At 40.4% G+C, this 17,235-nt stretch overlaps 1 protein-coding gene across 4 annotated transcripts in view; it reads left to right on the forward strand.

Moving 5' to 3' along the window:
- The window catches only part of LOC128695821 (myosin light chain kinase A), a 56,876-nt gene extending 40,465 nt beyond the window's left edge, over nucleotides 1-16,411 (forward strand). For all 4 annotated transcript variants that reach the window (XM_070084798.1, XM_070084795.1, XM_070084796.1 and 1 more), the window contains exon 10: nucleotides 15,196-16,411. In XM_070084798.1, the coding sequence (XP_069940899.1) occupies nucleotides 15,196-15,345 (150 nt within the window). In that variant the 3' untranslated portion in view covers nucleotides 15,346-16,411. The remainder of the gene's footprint in view (nucleotides 1-15,195) is intronic.
- Nucleotides 16,412-17,235: the final 824 nt, after the last annotated feature.

Below are 17,235 nucleotides of genomic sequence, written 5' to 3' on the forward strand. Positions count from 1 at the left end.
ATTGAACAACCACTGTGACATCACACATCCTTGTCTAAGGCCTACTTTTACTGGGAAATAATCTCCCTCTCTCCTACATACTCTAACCTGAGCCTCGCTATCCTCGTAAAAACTCTTCACTGCTTTCATTAACCTACCTCCTATACCATACTCCTGCAATATCTGCCACATTGTCCCCCTATCCACCCTGTCATATGCCTTTTCCAAATCCATAAATGCCACTAAAACCTCTTTACCCTTATCTAAATACTGTTTACCTATATTCTTCACTGTAAACATTTGGTCTACACACCCCCTACCTTTCCTAAAGCCTCCTTGTTCATCTGCTATCCTACTTTCTGTCTTACTCTTAATTATTTCAATAATAACTACTATACACTTTACCAGGTATACTCAACAGCCTTTTTATTTTTTCAGCAAACCGTCCGCATCCCACAAAGGCAGGGTGGTCCAAAAAGAAAAACGAAAGTTTCTCTTTTTAAATTCAGTAATTTATACAGGAGAAGGAGTTACTAGGCCCTTGCTCCCAGCATTTTAGTCGCCTCTTACAACGCACATGGCTTACGGAGGAAGAATTCTGTTCCACTTTCCCATGGAGATCAGAGGAAATAAACAAGAACAAGAACTAGAAAGAAAATAGAAGAAAACCCAGAGGGGTGTGTATATATATGCTTGTACATGTATGCGTAGTGTGACCTAAGTGTAAGTAGAAGTAGCAAGATGTACCTGAAATCTTGCATGTTTAAGAGTCAGAAAAAAGACATCAGCAATCCTACCATCATGTAAAACAATTACAGGATTCCGTTTTACACTCACTTGGCAGGACGGTAGTACCTCCCTGGGTGGTTGCTGTCTACCAACCTACTACCTACAACTCGTCACACTTATTCCCCTATAATTTTTGCACTCTCTTTTATCCCTTTTGCCTTTATACATAGGAACTATGCATACTCTCTGCCAATCCCTAGGTACCTTACATTTATTAAATAATAGCACCAACCACTCCAAAACTATATCCCCTCCTGCTTTTAACATTTCTGTCTTTATCCCAGCTGCCTTACCCCCATTCATTCTACCCACTGCCTCACGGTCTTCCCCCACACTCACAACTGGCTCTTCCTCACTCCTACAAGATGTTATTCCTCCCTGCTCTATACACGAAATCACAGTTTCCCTATCTTCATTAACATTTAACAATTCCTCAAAATATTCCCTCCATCTTCCCAATACCTCTAACTCTCCATTTAATAACTCTCCTCTCCTATTTTTAACAGTTAATAATTGTTATGAATGAAAAGAAGTTGGATGTCCTGGCCCTAAGCGAAACAAAGCTGAAGGGAGTAGGGGAGTTTCAGTGGGGGGAAATAAATGGGATTAAATCTGGAGTATCTGAGAGTTAGAGCAAAGGAAGGGGTAGCAGTAATGTTGAAGGATCAGTTATGGAAGGAGAAAAGAGAATATGAATGTGGAAATTCAAGAATTATGTGGATTAAAGTAAAGGTTGGATGCGAAAAGCGGGTCATAATAAGCGTGTATGCACCTGGAGAAGAGAGGAATGTAGAGGAGAGAGAGATTTTGGGAGATGTTAAGTGAATGTATAGGAGCCTTTGAACCAAGTGAGAGAGTAATTGTGGTAGGGGATCTGAATGCTAAAGCAGGAGAAACTTTTAGAGAGGGTGTGGTAGGTAAGTTTGGGGTGCCAGGTGTAAATGATAATGGGAGCCCTTTGATTGAACTTTGTATAGAAAGGGGTTTAGTTATAGGTAATACATATTTTAAGAAAAAGAGGATAAATAAGTATACAAGATATGATGTAGGGCGAAATGACAGTAGTTTGTTGGATTATGTATTGGTAGATAAAAGACTGTTGAGTAGACTTCAGGATGTACATGTTTATAGAGGGGCCACAGATATATCAGATCACTTTCTAGTTGTAGCTACACTGAGAGTAAAAGGTAGATGGGGTACAAGGAGAATAGAAGCATCAGGGAAGAGAGAGGTGAAGGTTTATAAACTAAAAGAGGAGGCAGTTAGGGTAAGATATAAACAGCTACTGGAGGATAGATGGGCTAATGAGAGCATAGGCAATGGGGTCGAAGAGGTATGGGGTAGGTTTAAAAATGTAGTGTTAGAGTGTTCAGCAGAAGTTTGTGGTTACAGGAAAGTGGGTGCGATTGGTGGAATGATGATGTAAAGAGAGCAGTAAGGGAGAAAAAGTTAGCATATGAGAAGTTTTTACAAAGTAGAAGTGATGCAAGGAGGGAAGAGTATATGGAGAAAAAGAGAGAGGTTAAGAGAGTGGTGAAGCAATGTAAAAAGAGAGCAAATGAGAGTGTGGGTGAGATGTTATCAACAAATTTTGTTGAAAATAAGAAAAAGTTTTGGAGTGAGATTAACAAGTTAAGAAAGCCTAGAGAACAAATGGATTTGTCAGTTAAAAATAGGAGAGGAGAGTTATTAAATGGAGAGTTAGAGGTATTGGGAAGATGGAGGGAATATTTTGAGGAATTGTTAAATGTTGATGAAGATAGGGAAGCAGTGATTTCGTGTATAGGGCAAGGAGGAATAACATCTTGTAGGAGTGAGGAAGAGCCAGTTGTGAGTGTGGGGGAAGTTCGTGAGGCAGTAGGTAAAATGAAAGGGGGTAAGGCAGCCGGGATTGATGGGATAAAGATAGAAATGTTAAAAGTAGGTGGGGATATAGTTTTGGAGTGGTTGGTGCAATTATTTAATAAATGTATGGAAGAGGGTAAGGTACCTAGGGATTGGCAGAGAGCATGCATAGTTCCTTTGTATAAAGGCAAAGGGGACAAAAGAGAGGGCAAAAAATTATAGGGGGATAAATCTGTTAAGTATACCTGGTAAAGTGTATGGTAGTTATTATTGAAAGAATTAATAGTAAGACAGAGAATAGGATTAACAAGGAGGCTTTAGGAAAGGTAGGGGGTGTGTGGACCAGGTGTTTACAGTGAAACATATAAGTGAACAGTATTTAGATAAGGCTAAAGAGGTCTTTGTGGCATTTATGGATTTGGAAAAGGCGTATGACAGGGTGGATAGGGGGGCAATGTGGCAGATGTTGCAGGTGTATGGTGTAGGAGGTAGGTTACTGAAAGCAGTGAAGAGTTTTTACGAGGATAGTGAGGCTCAAGTTAGAGTATGTAGGAAAGAGGGAAATTATTTCCCAGTAAAATTAGGCCTTAGACAAGGATGTGTGATGTCACCATGGTTGTTTAATATATTTATAGATGGGGTTGTAAGAGAAGTAAATGCGAGGGTCTTGGCTAAAGGCGTGGAGTTAAAAGATAAAGAATCACACATAAAGTGGGAGTTGTCACAGTTGCTCTTTGCTGATGACACTGTGCTCTTGGGAGATTCTGAAGAGAAGTTGCAGAGATTGATGAATGAATTTGGTAGGGTGTGCAAAAGAAGAAAATTAAAAGTAAATACAGGAAAGAGTAATGTTATGAGGATAACAAAAAGATTAGGTGATGAAAGATTGGATATCAGATTGGAGGGAGAGAGTATGGAGGAGGTGAATGTATTCAGATATTTGGGAGTGGACGTGTCAGCGGATGGGTCTACGAAAGATGAGGTGAATCATAGAATTAATGTGGGGAAAAGGGTGAGTGGTGCACTTAGGAGTCTGTGGAGACAAAGAACTTTGTCCTTGGAGGCAAAGAGGGGAATGTATGAGAGTATAGTTTTACCAACGCTCTTATGTGGGTGTGAAGCATGGGTGATGAATGTTGCAGCGAGGAGAAGGCTGGAGGCAGTGGAGATATCATGTCTGAGGGCAATGTGTGGTGTGAATATAATGCAGAGAATTCGTAGTTTGGAAGTTAGGAGGAGGTGCGGGATTTCCAAAACTGTTGTCCACAGGGCTGAGGAAGGGTTGTTGAGGTGGTTCGGACATGTAGAGAGAATGGAGCGAAACAGAGTGACTTCAAGAGTGTATCAGTCTGTATTGGAAGGAAGGTGGGGTAGGGGTCAGCCTAGGAAAGGTTGGAGGGAGGGGGTAAAGGAGGTTTTGTGTGCGAGGGGCTTGGACTTCCAGCAGGCATGCGTGAGCGTGTTTGATAGGAGTGAATGGAGACAAATGGTTTTTAATACTTGACGTGCTGTTGGAGTGTGAGCAAAGTGACATTTATGAAGGGGTTCAGGGAAACCGGCAGGCCGGACTTGAGTCCTGGAGATGGGAAGTACGGTGCCTGCACTCTGAAGGAGGGGTGTTAATATTGCAGTTTAAAAACTGTAGTGTAAAGCACCCTTCTGGCAAGACAGTAATGGAGTGAATGATGGTGAAAGGTTTTCTTTTTCGGGCCACCCTGCCTTTGTGGGAATCGGCCAGTGTGATAATAAAAAAAAAAATAAATCCATTTGTTCCCTAGGCTTAGTCAACTTATTCATCTCACTCAAAAACTTTTTCTTATTTTCAACAAAATTTGTTGATAACGTCTCGCCCACTCTTATTTGCTCCCTTTTTACATTGCTTCACCACTCTCTTAACCTCTCTTTTTCTCTCCATATACTCTTCCCTCCTTGCATCACTTTGTAAAAACCTTTCATATGCTAACTTTTTCTCCCTTACTGCTCTCTTTACATCATCATTCCACCAATTGCTCTTCTTCCCTCCCGCACCCACTTTCCTGTAACCACAAACTTCTGCTGAACACACTAACACTACATTCTTAAACCTTCTCCATTCATCTTCGACCCCATTGCCTATACTCTCACTAGCCCATCTATCCTCCAATAGTTGTTTATATCTTACACTAACTCCTTCTCTTTTAGTTTATACACCTTTACCTCTCTCTTACTTGCTGCTTCTATTTTCCTTGTATCCCATCAACCTTTTACTCTCAGTGTAGCTACAACTAGAAAGTGTTCTGACATATCTGTGGCCCCTCTATAAACATGTACATCCTGAAGTCTACTCAGCAGTATTTTATCTACCAATACATAGTCCAACAAACTTCTGTCATTACACCCTACATCATATCTTGTATACTTATTTATCCTCTTTCTTAAAATACGTATTGTAACTAAACCCCTTTTTATACAAAGTTCAGTCAAAGGGCTCCCATTATCGTTTACACCTGGCACCCCAAACTTACCTACCACACCCTCTAAATGTTTCTCCTGCTTTAGCATTTAGGTCCCTTACCACAATTACTCTCACTTGGTTCAAAGGTTCCTATAAATTCCCTGTACATAAAAAGAACTAGATATGTTAATCAAGAAGGTATATAGATCTGAGGGTTGAAATATAACACAGGTAGTTCCTTACAAAGGGTCGAACGAGGTTTTGAGAGGTGAAAGGGTTTGATCATTCAGCAAACATGCTAAACATGTAGTGTTGGAAAGTGTCTTTTCAGACTTGAGGTGCTGTTGGGGTGGGAAAATGGTAATATTATATTGGGAATTGGACCATTTAGTCATCTTCCTCAGACCAAACCTAATTGCTCCCTACTCCCTTTCTCATCCCACATTTCCCATCCCATCCCGCCTTTCCCATCCCTCAGGAGAGGCCTGGGAACCTAACTAATGAACAGAGGAAATGTTTTAGTGCCAGGAATGTCTACCTTGTTTATTCTGGACCCTATTTGAAAATTGGAAGTTTTTTTAATTTTGTGTGAAATTTTCCAAATTACCAATTTCTGATGACTTCATTATGTAGTTGGAATAGGTAAATAGGCTGTTTCTTGTACTCAATTGATAGAATAGAAGGAATACTGGGAAAATAGTTTGGTTGACTGGAACAACAAAATTGGCCAAAAATAGGGCTCAAAGTGGGCAAACTCACCAGTGTAAATATCTTTGTGAGAGCGTAATTCCGCAAGTTTTGCATTAAATTTAGTACTGTTGGTTTCATTATCTTCAGAAAAAGATTTGCTGTCATTTCATAAATTTTTTTTTTTTTTATTCTCTGACCCTGAGAGCAAGTGTTAGATCAGGGGTTCTGACCCTGAAAGGGTTAAAGCAGACCAAAAATGAACCAAATCAGATAGAAAAACAAAAAAGTAAAAAGAAAAAAGAAAAATTCAATCTTTCATCTTAATATTTTCAGACCTTGGTAAACTGCAGATAACCTAAATCATGGCAACTGAATCTGCAGATGTGGGGGTTCTACTGTATATGTATAAACAGCTATACACAAATAACCCGCACATTAAAGAGAGAAGCTTACGACGACGTTTCGGTCCGACTTGGACCATTGACAAAGTCGCACTAACAGAGGTGGAGCAGGACGGCTATATATAGGCAGGAAGAGGTGGAGGTAGTAGTAGTACAAGAATTGTATATAATACCGACAAGATGAAATTAAGACACATGCACAACACCCGGGCATCCCATCGTAGACGTTTCGCCATCCAGCCAGCCACTGGATGGCGAAACGTCCACAACAAAGACAACCAGACGCTGCACATGTGTCTTAATTTCATCAGTAGTTGTAGTAGAAGTAGAAGAAGAGGTAGTAGTGGTAGAAGTGGGAAATAAGGATGACGAGCCAGTCAAAAACAAAAACAAAGGAAGGGGAGCACTGCAAGAGAGCTAGATGCCCACAGAGGGAGAGCAAGCGCACAGAGGTGCATGAAAGGGGAAGTGGTGAAATAAAATAAATGAAGAAGGAATAGAAACATGAGACAGGAGAGAGAAAGACAACCCAGAGGAGAAAAGGAAAGAGGAAAGGGGAAGAGGAAGAAGAAAAGGAAAGAAAAAATGAGGATTCAGGTTAAGTCATGGGTGTTCTTAAGTTTGGAGCATTTTACAATGTAGTGGGAGAGGAAGGCATCTACAGAGACGAAGTCAGGGCTAAGGTTCATACAAGGAAAGTTGTGTATTAGAGAGGATTCAACTAGACGGCGACTGTTCGAGTTGGAAGTAGGGAAGACAGTTTTAGCAGAAGACCAGTCAATAGGATGGCTATGATCTCTGACGTGACAGAAAAGAGCATTGTTAGTGTCGGCAAGCCTAACACTATTTTTGTGCTCCCTAAGTCTGTCAGAAAGAGATCGACCAGTTTCTCCGAAGTATTGAAGAGGACAGGAGGAGCAAGAAATAGAGTAGACACCAGGAACATCTGTAGAGGGAGGAGAGGTATGAACGAGATTATTGCGAAGAGTGTTAGTCTGGCGGAAGGTAAGCTTGATGTCTAAGGGACGGAGAGAATTGTTGAGATTAGAAAGACCGGAAATGTAGGGAAGGCAGAGGATAGAAGAGTTCCCATGAGTAGAGAGTTTGGGAGAGAAGAAATTGCGTTTAGCACGTGAGAGGGCAGATTCTATGAAATGGGAAGGGTAGCCAAGACGGGAGAACGAATTATGAAGAGTGGAAATTTCTGCTGGAAGGAACTGAGGATCACAGATGCGGAGGGCACGGAGAAAGAGGGAGATAAGAACACTTTTTCTTGACAGGGGAAGCATGATAGGAAAAGTAGTGAATGTACATGCCACTGTGCATAGGTTTACGGTAAATGGAAAAGGAAAAACCTGTATCTGAGCGGTGGACATGGACATCAAGGAAAGGAAGCAAGGAATTAGATTCCCATTCAGCTTTAAACTTAATGGAAGGGGCAAGATTATTAAGAGCTTCAAGAAAAGGTTGGAAGAGACTGGAGTCATGAGGCCACAGAGCAAAGATGTCATCCACATAGCAGAGCCAGAGTGAAGGTTGCACATCGAGGGTAGGAAGAACAGTCTCGAAGTATTCCATGTAAAGATTAGCAAGGACAGGAGAGAGGAGAGCCCATAGCGACACCGAAGGTTTGAGAATAATATTTTCCTTGGAAGGAAAAGGAGTTAGTCCACACAGAGGCGAATCAGATCAAGAAAGACATCAGTGGGGATAGGGAGATGAAGAAACCCTTCATGGGCCTTCTCTCTAAGGAAATCAAGGACATCATCAAGAGGGACATTGGTGAAGAGGGACTCAACGTCAAGACTAAGCATCTTACAGGTTGGGAGAGAGCGAACCCGTTCAATGAAGTCTTGAGAGTGACGGAGGTGGGCAGGAGAAAAAGTACCAAGAAAGGGAGTGAGGGTTTTGGCCAGCCAAGAAGCAAGAGAATAAGAGACAGAACCTCTAGAGGATATGATAGGACGAAGAGGAATATCAGGTTTATGAGTTATGGGAAGGCCATAGAAATAGGGAAGAGAGGGACAGATGACACGAAACCGTTGAACAAGGTCAAAGTCAGGAGGACAGAGGTCGGAGAGAGTCCTTAGTTTTTTGTTGAAAGTTCTCTTGATGCGATCAAGAGGGTTGGAAACGAGGGGAGTGTAGGTGCGCGAGTCAGAGAGGATTACGGAGGTAATCCTCGCGATTAAGTAAGTAAGTAAGTTTATTCAGGTATACACAAATAGTTACATAGAATTATCATACATAGCAGCATATGTGTAGAGAACCTAGGATAACCCAAAAAAGTCAGACAGAGTGACTTATTTCCATTGGGGTCCTTTTACCTTATTATTATAGTATAAAGGTTATAATATTTTCTTATTATTCTACAATGAAGATAACATCTTATTATCATACTAAAAAGACTATCTGCTACACCAAGGTCATTAAGACTATCTACAATACGAGGGTCATTACAAGGAATAAGGTAAAATTTACACGTATGTTAGCTAAAAAATAGAAAATCATTCCCCTCCCTTTCTGTAGCTACATTCATCAGACACCTTTTGGCACTCTTCTTGAACTGGTTCATGCTATGACTGGCTTTGACATGTGCGGGTAGTCTGTTCCATTCCTTTATTGCTGTACAATAAAAGGTGTTTGAAGCCTGGCCACTGACTGTGGGTACTACAAAGTTGTGCTCTCTCCCCCTAGTACTATGATTGCTTTGGTTCCCAACCTTGACAAAATTGACAGCAAGATATTCTGGACATTGTTTGTGAGCAATTTTATAAACATGATTTAGCTTCAGTTGTTTTACTCTGTCTTCAACATTCAGCATATCCAACTGCTGTAATTCTTCCTGGCCTACATGTTCTCTTGGTCCCAGCCCCAGGATGAATCTTACGATTTTGTTCTGGGTGATTTGCAGTCTATCTTTCAGTTTTTTTGTCAAGGCAGAGTACCAAGAAGAGCAAGCGTAATCCATATGGCATTGTATAAGGGCTAGACATAGGGTCCTGCGAGCCTCAGTAGGTAGACACTGTGCTTGTCTATACAGGAATTTCAGTTTGGCATTCGCTTTCTTTACTACACTGTTCCCTATCAATTCTCCTGACATGCATGGGTCAAAGGGGATTCCCAAATATTTTACTGATGAAACCAAAGTGATGGGCTCCCCATTACATTGAACATTAAAATTATTTACCCTTCTCAGTTTATGTTTCGTGCCAAAGAGAATGGCTTCAGTTTTCCCTAGGTGTAATGATAGTTTGTTGTCTACTAACCATTTGCTGCAGGACTCCAGTTCCAGTGTTAAAACATTAGCAATATCTTGTGGGTCTTTACCTGACACTAACAGAGCACTGTCATCTGCATACAGTAGGAGTTTGCACTTGACACTGATAGGCATATCATTGACATAACATAAGAATAATAAGGGACCCAGAATACTACCTTGGGGAACTCCACATGTTATCGGCAGGGGTTCTGATTCTGTTTTGTTGATTTTGACTATTTGTCTCCTGTTGCTAAGGTAGGACTTAAACCAGTCTACAGAACCTATACCAATAGCTTGAAGTTTATTACATAATATATTGTGGTTGACAGTATCGAAGGCCTTTTGCAGGTCTAAGGTTACCATGCCTATGAGGTTCCCCTTTGACATTTCAGTTCTCAGGTAATCCATCAGATTAATAAGGGAGGTGTCGGTTGAGTAGGATCTTCTAAAGCCCGATTCATAGCTATGGAGAATGTTGTTGTCATTAAGGTACTTAACTACTTGAGAATACACCGCCCTCTCTAGAATTTTAGATATTATACTGAGTATACTAACAGGCCTATAGTTGCTTACATCAGACCTACTATTTTTCTTGAAGATAGGAGTGACTCTGGCCTCCTTGAACCCCTCCGGTACTGTATTAGTGGTGATTGATAGATTTATTATGTGAGCAATAGGGATTGACAGATCAGAAGCACCATCTTTTAGGAACTTAGATGGGATGTTATCAGGGCCTGTGCTCTTAGTTGGGTTTAACCTGCTTAGTTCTTTTTGAATAAAGTCATGAGATACACTTACTAGTTGACAACTGTTTGGGGTTACCCCTTTATTGGTATAGTATGTTTGAAACTTATCAGAGTCTGTGTTAAAGGTATTTGATGCAGCTGGTAGTTTACTTACTAGTGTTGATGCAACAGATGTGTAGTAGGAATTAAAGCAATTTGCCACCTTAGATGTTTCGTGGCATACCTCATTATCGATAGTGAGTACTATGTTAGACCTATCTACTGGCTTATGGCTATACCCCAACTGTTTTAGTTGTTGCCAGAGCTTTCTGGGGTTATGCTTATACTCTTCAATTTTTGAGCAGTAGTGCTTTGCCTTTGCTCCTTTTATAAGTCTCTGTACTCTGTTCCTCACCCTTTGGAATTCATTTAGTGCTGCAATATCCTGTCTGTTTGCTTTAAATCTTTTTAGCAGCTGGTCTCTGAATTTCATATTATCTAATATCTCAGTATTCATCCAGGGTTCAGTTCTTCGTTTAATCCTAACCTCTTTAACTGGTGCAATATTATCAAGGATGGTAGTGAACATTGTTTTGAATTTTTCCCAGGCATCGTTTACGTCCGTGCAACTTGTTATCTCTGTCCAGTCACAATTGTGTAGCCTATTTACCAGTGTTTCTTTACTGTAGTTTCTAGTTGACCTCATTTTTATTGTCCTGTGTAGGCCTATCCTATCCCTAGTTATTTTCCTGGTGCAGTAAATGATGAAATGATCACTAAGACCTGTGGTAATGACGCCTGACTGACTAATGTTCTCAGAGCGGTTACAAAGTATGTGGTCAATTAGGGTGGCTGAGAACTGTGTGATCCGGGTTGGAGTATTAATTAGTTGAGTGTAACTATTTAATCCTAGAATTTGCTTATACCTTTTGCATAGCCCGTTATTTTGCTGTTGAAAACAGATATTAAAGTCGCCCAGTATTATTGTCTCGCAATTGTTTTCAACTCCGGACAAGACTCTGGAAAAGTCTTCTAAGAACTGGTCCTGGGTAGGAGGGCGGTAACTAGTTCCTACTAAGATGGGTTTGGTCTTAGGAAGCAGCACTTCAAACCATAGAATCTCCAGTTTATTGTTATTTAAATCAGGTCTTGGGTTGTAAGCTAAGTCATTTCTAATGTAGGCACATACTCCACCGCCCTTTCTGTTCCTATCTAAGCGTTTTATATTGTAACCATCTATTTTGACCTCGTCGTCAGTCACCGTATCATCCAACCAAGATTCAGAGATGGTTATAACTGCCGCCCTAATTTTGTTAGCTAGAATCCTAGTCTCTGCCAATTTAGGAAGAAGTGATCTTGCATTGACATGAATAAAGTGAAGGCCTGTTTTCATAAAACAAAATCATAATCATCAATATATGGCAATGGGTCATTTGTATTAAAATTAGGTAAATCAATGTCATCACTGCTAAAGGGTAACTGTGCCAAAGTGCATTTGTTACACACAAAATGAATTCTGGCACCGTTGCTATAATTGTACATACATCCATCATGCACCCACCCCTTACACATTTTACATAAGGTGCCTTTTCTGTTTTTCATGCGTACTTTAGTACAGTGTATGCACCTGTTTGGTAGTGTTTGAGATAATAATGGCTGTATTGTCTCACATTGACCTATGTATGCATTACATATGGAGTTAAGGTTATCATTCCTAGCTACTAGACCGTCATTATTGCCGTCATTTATCTGTCTGTTTTGCCTCTGCACAATAGTTTGAGGTCCTGGATTAATTTGGATATCACCACTTAAGAGCGCTACAATAAGAGCTGTGTGCCACTGTTTTTGTTTAGGTATGCGGTGTTGCCATACCTTGCGGCGATAGTGACATTTACTTTTCTGGTAGGATGGCAACTGTTGGGCTTTTACTGTCCAGGGCGCTGTTACTCCATTCATCTTTTCCAGCCCCCATGACTGATTACTTTCTTCATGGAATTGAAGAAGAAATATAAATATAATTATGGCAGCCTGTACCCCCCTAATGCCTGCCATTTTCACTCTTCGCTCTTTTACTCATATACAATAATATTTATTTCTCTTTTCCTTTCCCTAGTACACTTAGTATCTGCTTTAGAAATCACCACTGAATTACTAGTAAAATTTCCTCTTCAAAACCCTCTTCACTGCTCACTTTTCCCTGGTTTTATCCTTCCAAATCCCCCTCAGTTCCATTTATCGGGGTTGTGTGGTGTTGTTGTCTCCTGACCTGTTTTGCTGACTCAGCCATTTTTAAAACACTGAGGGGAGTAACGCCACCTACAACCTGACTTTCCTTGAGTTTATAGATATATTTGGCGTTTTCTGCTATGATTCTCTCACTGTACACTGGTCAGCTGAATATAGGTCAGCTACTATAACATTAACCTTGACTGTTTAACTATTCACTTCTTTCTCACGACTGGCACTGAGGGATATCCGACCTATAACCTTGGAGTTTTGTACTGTTGATTTGACGATGTCTCCTGTGTTTCCCTCTCGTTAGCACTGGTACAGGTGATATGATGGTGGTACAGATATGATGCTACTGTCAACAGATGAACGTCAGTAAAGATGAGAATTTCACTTCGCTAGTTGTACGTCTGGCAGTAGCGGCTGTTTGGATGCCGGTCAGCCATGTTTAAATGCTCAATTCTTTCCCTCGTTTGGCACTGAAGAAAAAAGACCTACAGACCTGTCATTTCCTTGGAGATTTAGTTGATCAGGTTTTCTGCCATGTTGTCTTCCCGTTAAACACTGGTGCAGTTGATATGGAGGATAACTACCGAATTACCTTTGTCAGAAGATAGTATGACAATGTTAGTGTTGGATTTAAGAGAAGAAAGGGCAAGTTGGTAACGGCGTGGAAGGTGGTGATTCTTGGAAAACAGACTAACAAGAGCAGGAAGGAGAGCACCACGAAAAGTGGACAAGTCAGGAAGATTACGGAAGCGAGATTGACGAAAGGAATCAAAAGAGCTAATCAGGGAAATACCAGCTCGAGGAGTAGGCGAAGTGGCAAAGGAAAGACCAAAACCAAGAAGTTCAAGCTCATATTGAGAGTCTTCTGCTAAAACTGTCTTCCCTACTTCCAACTCGAACAGTCGCCGTCTAGTTGAATCCTCTCTAATACACAACTTTCCTTGTAGGAACCTTAGCCCTGGCTTCGTCTCTGTAGATGCCTTCCTCTCCCACTACATTGTAAAATGCTCCAAACTTCAGAACACCCGTGACTTAACCTGAATCCTCATTTTTTCTTTCTTTTTCTTCTTCCTCTTCCCCTTTCCTCTTTCCTTTTCTCCTCTGGGTTGTCTTTCTCTCTCCTGTCTCATGTTTCTATTCCTTCTTCATTTATTTTATTTCACCACTTCCCCTTTCACGCACCTCTGTGCGCTTGCTCTCCCTCTGTGGGCATCTAGCTCTCTTGCAGTGCTCCCCTTCCTTTGTTTTTGTTTTTGTTTTTGACTGGCTCGTCATCCTTATTTCCCACTTCTACCACTACTACTACCTCTTCTTCTTCTACTTCTACTACAACTACTGATGAAATTAAGACACATGTGCGGCGTCTGGTTGTCTTTGTTGTGGACGTTTCGCCATCCAGTGGCTGGCTGGATGGCGAAACGTCTACGATGGGGATGCCCGGGTGTTGTGCATGTGTCTTAATTTCATCTTGTCGGTATTATATACAATTCTTGTACTACTACTACTACCTCCACCTCTTCCTGCCTATATATAGCCGTCCTGCTCCACCTCTGTTAGTGTGACTTTGTCAATGGTCCAAGTCGGACCGAAACGTCGTCGTAAGCTTCTCTCTCTTATGTGCGGGTTATTTGTGTATCGTTCCAGTCACGGTATTGTGCCTTTTTGTTATTTATAAACAGCCATCTGAGTTTTTTGTTTTCTTGATAGTTCTTAATAGGTGTGGTTGTCAGTGGCCCAGTGTGGATGGTGATTGGATGATGAATGACTGGGCAGGTGAGAGTGCAGTTGGTGTAGGCAGTAATGAGTGGGGCGTGTGACTAAGTAATTAGGCATGTGGGTTGCATGTTAGGGTGAAAGATTGGGTGAGATGCGGCCATGGGGAAATGGTGTAGGACTAGGTGAGGTGTAGTCTTCAGATAGTGAGAGGGGGGGGTTAATGGTGTAAGTATAGTCACTGGGGGGGGGGAATTGTATGGGTGGGTTGTGTTGGGGTAGGTTGTGGTTTGATGGTGTGGCCATGGAGAGTTGTGGAGGTTGCTGGTTGGTATGTTGTGTGAAGACATGTAGCCATGGGTGGGAGGAGGCAGGTGTTGGTTTGACGTATGGTTGAAGGTGTGTGGCTGTGTGGGAATTGTAGGGGTGGATGGTTTGGATGGGGGTTGTGGGCTGTATGGGTGTGCATTGAGGGCATGTGGCCAGAGAAGGGAAAAGTTGATTGAGCAGTTGGTGTGGGCAGAGGTGTGACCAGTGTATCAGTAACCTTGCCTCTGTTCTCGCATCTGATGTATGGTCTGACGTCAGTTTATATTGACGATTTTGCTATAACTTATGCGGGTGCTGACTCGCCAAGTAGCAACTTCTTTCTCAGATGCTATCAGCATTGTTTCCCACTGGACCACTACTCATCAGTCCAAAGTTTGTTGCTAAAGCACATCAGATTACTTTTATAAGACACTCTGTTGTCCCAAATACTGCGATGTACCTGTATGGTTCCCATTTCCCTGAACAAGATAGTAAAGTTTCTCAGCCTTTTGTTTGATTGCTGGTTGTCCTGGAAACATTGTATAACCTGTATTAATGTTGGTAGAATTACTGACAATGTTAGGTAATAGGACACGCATGCAACTAATGTGACATTTATTGTGGCAACGTTTCACTCTCCAGGAGCTTTATCAAGCCATTAGCACATTCAACCCTGCAGTATCCTGACTCTTGTGGCTTTAGCGCTTAGATTTGCTTGTAATAATAATTATAATAAGAGTAAAAAAAATGCATGACAAATGTTTATGCAAATACTATATTGCTCAAGAAAATATTTAACTCTTATTTCAGGATGGCGAAATGCAGAGAAGAGCTCTGAGTTTCCTAGAAAAAGACTCAAATTCACCCACTAAGAAAAGAGGACTCGAAAATGAAATGGATGATTTGGTACTACCTGAAGCCAAAACTCCTCGAATTCAGATGGGGATTGGAGACCGTTAATCTGCTGCAGTTGAAAGTTCAAATATATGTTTAAGTTTTATGAATGCTGTTCCTAAGTTATATAAAAGAGCCCAGGACAACCAAAGACACTTTGCATTCCCTAAAGATTAAACTGTTTAAAGATTTTTTTTTTTTTATAACTGAATAATTTAAAATGAGTGTGTGCTTGATTTCTAACAAACACTTCTGTGTTTTCTATATTCTGAACTAAAATATTAATGTAAAGTGTTCATTGATGTAGTCATGCATTAATATCTCAATAAACAGCATTGTATGACCCATACAGGTTTAGCACTTTTTTAATATAGGAATACTTAAATAAAATACATAGCTTTTCATTAAATGTGTGCTGTATTCAATAAAAGCATGCTAGGCATCGATTCTCATGATAAAAATTTATTTAATAAATGGAAATCAAATTTGTGCAGTGTGTGATGGTGAATAAGTACAAGCAATGAAGATGTGCCTCTTTGTGATGTGGCTGAACACTGTGTTAGAAGACACCAAGTGATAGTGTGATGCAGTATGACTTGCAGGATTCTCAGTGATTAGCATAAGAAAATTGTGGGGTTTAAAAAGCCGAATTTCTAATAGTACTAGTATATCAAACATGAGAAAGAGTGAATGCTGATTTGATGATAATTTAGACAAAGATAGCTCTGGATTATATTAACGAGAATGGTGTATGAAGTTAGTATTGTATGCATGGAGGAATGTCTGCTTGGAGTAATCCAACTGCATAATGAATGGCAACAACTGTATATTAAGAAAAGTAAAGTTACTGAAGGCAAAGCAGATGCCTCGTAATTTTATGAATTATACGGCAGTCTAGAGTAGATAGTTTGTCAGTCTGCACAGGTGCTACTTAAGTGCTGTTTTTTTGTTAAAAGTATGGATGATCAGTATTTGCAGCAAATTCCTCTCCTAAAACACTGTTGGTTACTTGTGTACCATAATCTGAAGTAAATGTTTGGGGCTTGGAATTAGCCACACTTTGTAAGCCACGAACAAGATTGTCTTTACTGTACATAGTGTAAGTTTAAGAGAAATAAATATCCCAAACTATTTTGTTTCTTTTAGAAAGTTTATCAATCTTAAAAGGGTGTTAAAAATAAATAGAAGGCCCCCCTTCCTCACAAACATCCATACTTATGAGTTTGGTGCTAGTCAATTTCATACAGCAATCTGCAGATTAGAACATTGTAATCATTTGCAATTAAATTATTTTCCAAAAATATTTTTTCCTTAATTTTTTCAGTAAATGCATTGATGCTATTTTGCATGCTCATTTTGTGCCCGTGTGGAAGGCTTGTATTTGTTAGGTAGAAATTGGTCAAGTACTGTAAAGTTAATGAGTTTTGTTTAAATTGAATTGTATATATTTTCTATTGTCTTAGCATAAGCTTTGATGTGTTGTGGATGTTCATTTTATGCATACATAGAGGGCTCACTTTTGTTAAAAATTGGTCAAGAACTAGATTTAATTACAAACCGAATAGTGATCAAATCAACTAAAAATGTCGAAATTTGTCTTATCTTGTCCACATGCCATCCCAACCTCACTGCTAGACAAGTTGTTCATCCACCCTTTACTTACCAAGGTGAATATCTACCTATGTTCGAAGCTTAGTCGTGTGTAGAAATAGAAGTTAGAAAATAAGCACTAAAAAACATTCTTGGGATCCAGGGAACACAAGTACAACTAATTCCTCTCTGCCAAATTCTTCCCTCAAGTGCACACTACTGCTCGGTCAGCTGCTAGTGACCTCCCAATTTTCCACAGATTTTGGGAAATGTTGAGTGAATGCGTGGGGAGTTTTGAATCAAGTGTGAGAGTAATGGTGGTTGGGGATTTCAATGCTAAAGTGGGTAAAAATGTTAGAGGGAGTA

This window comes from Cherax quadricarinatus, chromosome 14, assembly GCF_038502225.1.
Source record: "Cherax quadricarinatus isolate ZL_2023a chromosome 14, ASM3850222v1, whole genome shotgun sequence".
In the NCBI taxonomy this organism is placed as follows: Eukaryota; Metazoa; Arthropoda; class Malacostraca; order Decapoda; family Parastacidae; genus Cherax; species Cherax quadricarinatus.